The 4,616-nt window shown below is 31.0% G+C and overlaps 1 protein-coding gene across 1 annotated transcript; it reads left to right on the top strand.

Moving 5' to 3' along the window:
* The first annotated feature begins 2,130 nt into the window (after positions 1-2,130).
* ACBP6 (acyl-CoA-binding protein 6) lies at positions 2,131-4,104 on the top strand. The gene is made up of 4 exons (XM_068612754.1): positions 2,131-2,393; positions 3,366-3,483; positions 3,622-3,684; positions 3,769-4,104. The coding sequence occupies exons 1-4, from the start codon at positions 2,382-2,384 to the stop codon at positions 3,846-3,848; spliced, it is 273 nt and encodes a 90-aa protein (XP_068468855.1). The 5' UTR covers positions 2,131-2,381; the 3' UTR covers positions 3,849-4,104.
* The last annotated feature ends 512 nt before the right edge of the window (positions 4,105-4,616 follow it).

The raw sequence follows: 4,616 nt of genomic DNA, 5'->3' as shown, positions 1-4,616 counted from the left end.
CTCACCCTCCCATAATCTACACGTTATGTGGTCAACATAACTCAATAGTTTTAATGTGTTATAGGTCCCCCAACAAATCTCACTTGCTCATAAAGTCTTGTAGTAGCTGGTGGCAACAAAGAGGAACGAGTGCGAGTTTGATTATCTCATCCCCATCTACGAAAAATTCATCCTCATCTCCATTGGGGAACATGTATACCATTCTTGTGTTCGTACCTACCCCCTCACTATTCTAAATAATAATTAAATAAATGTTTTGTAAAAATAAAAATCACAACAAAGGAAACATGATTTCATCATGTATTCAATGTCAAAATGATATACATTTTTTTTTCTCCAATGTCAAATATCAAGAAAGAAATTATAAATGTATAAATATCAAATCGTGAAAATGGTCAAATGTATGACCTATAAAAAAGTTACAAAATTAAGGAATAAAGAAAAGTTAATATAAGTTTGTTAGGTTACCTAATAAATTAAAGGTGTTTTAGTAATTTAAAACAAGAACGGTTATGAGGACGAAGATGAGTATTAGGACGAGTTTGGGGACGAGGACGAAGAGGATATGCACATACTCATACTCTTAACCAGTAAATGCGGGGATTTCTCATCAAAATCGAGAGGGGTTTATACAATACCTGTGAAGATGAGTTCATTTGTCATCCCTAACTGATGGCAACATCAACATCATTAACAACGATAATTTTTCCTATCCCTTTTATAAAAAAATGTTGTCAATCTTTACTTAACTTTCATTTACGATGGAAATTTACCTCTAATCGTAATCATATCTCTACCGATAATAATAAAACAACGACTACTTTGTTTGAAATAATAAATACATTTTGGATTGTCCACTCTTGAATGTATTTTCTAATTCTAAACATTTTTTGAATACCTAATCTAGAATGCATTTATATATTAAAAACCCGTTTCTAAATTTGATGCATTCCAGAATATATACATACTTGCCTTTTAAAATATATTTTGAAATTCGAAAATTAGAGATAACACCAAACTAGAAAGATAAACCAAATAAATACTTACCTCTTCTAGAGGCACAAGTTAATACAATTTTGGGAGAGCTTAAAAAATGGAAATGGGGGTTGCGATAGAAATAGAAGAGAAAGAATTAGAAGAGAAAGAAGTGAGAAAGAAGAAAAATCAAGTTTAATATAAATATAAGGAAAAAATAACTTAATCTTTTCACGTTACTATTGGGTGCATTTTAAAGTTATGGGCTCCACATTGCATAGCGGGATTGGGTAATCGCTAGTCCATATAGCAACGTGACAGAAAGTGCCCCAAATTAGTAAAATACTTAAAAAGTACTTTTCTACATATATAATGAGTTTGAAAATTGTACAATTTTAATTGATAAGAAAATAACATTTTTTAACGATAATATCATAATTAAAATTATTATGGTTCAAAATAGCTAATCTATGGATTTAGTAAATAGTAACGGAAATATATTTAGAATATGTTGATAAACTGTAATTATGATTCATCTTAAAATACATTTATACCTAACTGATAAATATTAAAAAAGTGAGTGTATATTAATACATGTTTATAGAGTTTGTTAATTTACATTTACTTTTTTTTTAAAATAGCTGATAAAGTACAATTATGATTAAGCTAAAATATATCTTAATGTAGTTTATTAATATATTTTCTATTAAAACCAATGAATATGCTAATTAATTTATATATATATATATATATATATAAATTAATTTATCTTACCGTTATCGGCGAAAATATAATTTTTTTAATGATATATACCAAGGCAAAATTGAAAGATATAAAGAAAAGAAAATGACTTTAACTTACTTTAAATGAAAAGAAAATAGTTAATGAGTGTCTAAAAGTAACAAATATATCTTGGATTTAAGTTTCTAAATCATTTTTAAGTTTCTAAAATTAATAATTCTTTTGATGCAAATTCAATTAAGTGTTTTTGTGAGAAGTTTTTCTACTGTTAGGAAGATTAACTAAGATCATTAAAAAATAAAAAATTCTTTTAATTTCTCCAATAAAAAAATGAAGGTTTTAAGAATAAATTTGCTTGGACAAGTTGATAGGTCAGGGATGAAAATAAAGAAAACGACGAAATAATTTTGTACTGACAACATTAATTTTTGTAGATTTTTATAATTTTTAATTTAGAATCTTTAAAGCGGATATAGGAATAGGAATATGGTTGCGTTACGTAGACGCGCGGCGTGAAATTGTTCTCCGGCCCACACCCCAAACTCTGCAACTATAAGTAGGCTTCGAACATAACGCCTATCACCACCATCATCGTTATCATCTACAACTAACGAAGATCCAACAACCCGATCAATCTCTCTCTCTGTTTCCCAACGAAAATACTCATGGGTTTGAAGGTTCGTTTGTTTCCATAATCTATGTGCTTCTTCCATATGTTTCAACCTTTGTTTTTCATCAATCATTATATGTCTCCTTAGCATACATAGTTGTTGTTTATATTATACATAGCATTCAATCTTGTTCTTGCCTTGTGCTCGGCTATTTATTTTATTTTTTTTGTGGGGGGTTTCTCTGATAGCAAATATCTCTTCTTGTATAGTTTTCCAGATCCATGTCACTGTTTAATTTGTTAGGGGGTGCTAGATTTCTTGGCAAAAAAGGGTTTTTTTGTTTGTTTTGGTTGGTGGGTATTTTGAAGAGTTGTCTCGAAGTGAAAGAAATTTTATGGGGTCTGTTTTGTGGCCTGAGAGGATGTGATACCCTTTGATTTGTTGGAACTTGGAATAGTGAGTGAGTTTTTTATTTGAGTAAAAGAAATTACTAGATGATTGTAATTTGTCTATGTACTGTACTTGCATTTCTTGCGGCCTTTAGCTTTAGTTGCTTGATTATTTGTAGCAGAAACCTTTTGATCTGTAGTTTGTATTGCTGTAGGCTTGAAGATACTGGTTAAGTTTTTAAGGGGATTGATTGTTCTTTAATGGATCCGCAAATGCAGAAGCACATGCTATCAAATTAGTAATTTTGTAATGGGAAATTATGATATGTTCGGCAGTATTGGTTATATTCGTAAAGCAATGTTTTATGCTACTATTTGACTAGATTTTGGAAATAATACAGTTGTTCAAATACTGTAATTAGCCTATTCTTCAGTCAGTATGAAATTAAATTCATCAAATATGCATCCCAAATCCCCAGGCAGGTATGTTAATCAATAGTTTTATAATGAACATGGATTGTCGTTGATGTACTGTATTTGTGGGTATGTTCTGAGTTTTGAACTAGTTTTATACTTCTATGCTTGACATTTTGCTTATAAAAAGAATTGAAACTTGAAGCATCACACACTGTGGAATATGGTTATGCAGGAGGACTTTGAGGAGTATGCTAACAAAGCAAAAACTTTGCCACCAAATCAAACAAATGAGAACTTGCTTATCATTTATGGATTGTACAAGCAGGCCACTGTTGGACCTGTTAACACCTGTGAGTGATGTTTATTTAACAAATAACTGTAATAACTCCTCCACTTTTGAATCCTCTCTTTCAATAGGATTCACCCCACTTCTTTTCTAAATACATAAGGACTATCGTTGTTCATGGATTTTCCATCTGATTTTACAGCCCGTCCTGGAATATTGAACATGAAGGACAGAGCTAAATGGGATGCATGGAAGGCTGTTGAAGGTAGTAGATAGAAGCTAGGTCGATCAATTTATGTTTCTTGCTAGTACTTTATGTTTTCTCAGAGCATCTTACTATTTTTTGCAGGGAAATCCAAGGATGAAGCAATGAATGATTACATCACTAAGGTGAAACAGCTGCTGGAAGAAGCTGGCTTGCCTGCTTGACAACATTGTCATCTCTTGCATTATGATTCCGTGCTACAAGTTCCCAACTGTTTGGAAATAAGCAATTGCAATGTTTGAAGCTTTCATAGTTATAATATAATCTTATTTATTCCTAATTATTTAGACATGTTCCTTTGAGTTCAGTTTTATGTATCACTGTTCACTATGATTGAAAATGCTCTCAGACACATGCAATGGACCTCAAAATTTCTTTAGTATAATTAGAAGTTGAAACTACTTCTACTTTTGAATTTTATTGCTTGATCTCGCGTTTTCCCTATCCACTCTGGTTAATCTGAATTTCATCAGATGCTTGTGTTTGTTTTATCCTTGCTCTGTCACACTCCAACAGTGCCTTTGTATTTCTAACTACCGTTATTGATGATGATGATGATGTTATGCTTGTTATACCAACATGGCATGCAGTGATTTCTTCAGAAATATGGAATTTTAAGGATTTCAAGCATATGGGTTATCTTTCTCATCTCATGGATAATATGTTGGAATATGAACTATTTGATTTGGTAACTGCGATTCTGTAGAATAAGGATTAAAGAAAAAAGTATCATACAATGATTAAATTAAACACTGTTCTCAAGGGTTGGCTTGTCTTTTTCACTACCTAGTGGTGAGAGTTTGGATAATTAGGTTCAAACCCTTGGTTACTCTCAAAAACTATGATTTTGAGTTTACAATTTCAGACCATAAAATCTTGCTTATACAATCTTCTACTGTACAATTTTTTTCTTTTTTTCTTTGTCTAAAATT

This window comes from Phaseolus vulgaris, chromosome 2, assembly GCF_051622355.1.
Source record: "Phaseolus vulgaris cultivar YP4 chromosome 2, ASM5162235v1, whole genome shotgun sequence".
Lineage (NCBI taxonomy): Eukaryota > Viridiplantae > Streptophyta > Magnoliopsida > Fabales > Fabaceae > Phaseolus > Phaseolus vulgaris.
The sequence above is the reverse complement of the archived record's forward strand: the minus strand, read 5'-3'. Positions and strand labels throughout refer to the sequence as shown.

Bases quoted from the DNA above. Each gene is read 5' to 3' on its own strand.
- ACBP6 (XM_068612754.1), top strand. The intron at 3,484-3,621 runs GTGAGTGATGTT...CTGATTTTACAG, and splicing joins TGTTGGACCTGTTAACACCT to CCCGTCCTGGAATATTGAAC. The intron at 3,685-3,768 runs GTAGTAGATAGA...TATTTTTTGCAG, and splicing joins TGCATGGAAGGCTGTTGAAG to GGAAATCCAAGGATGAAGCA.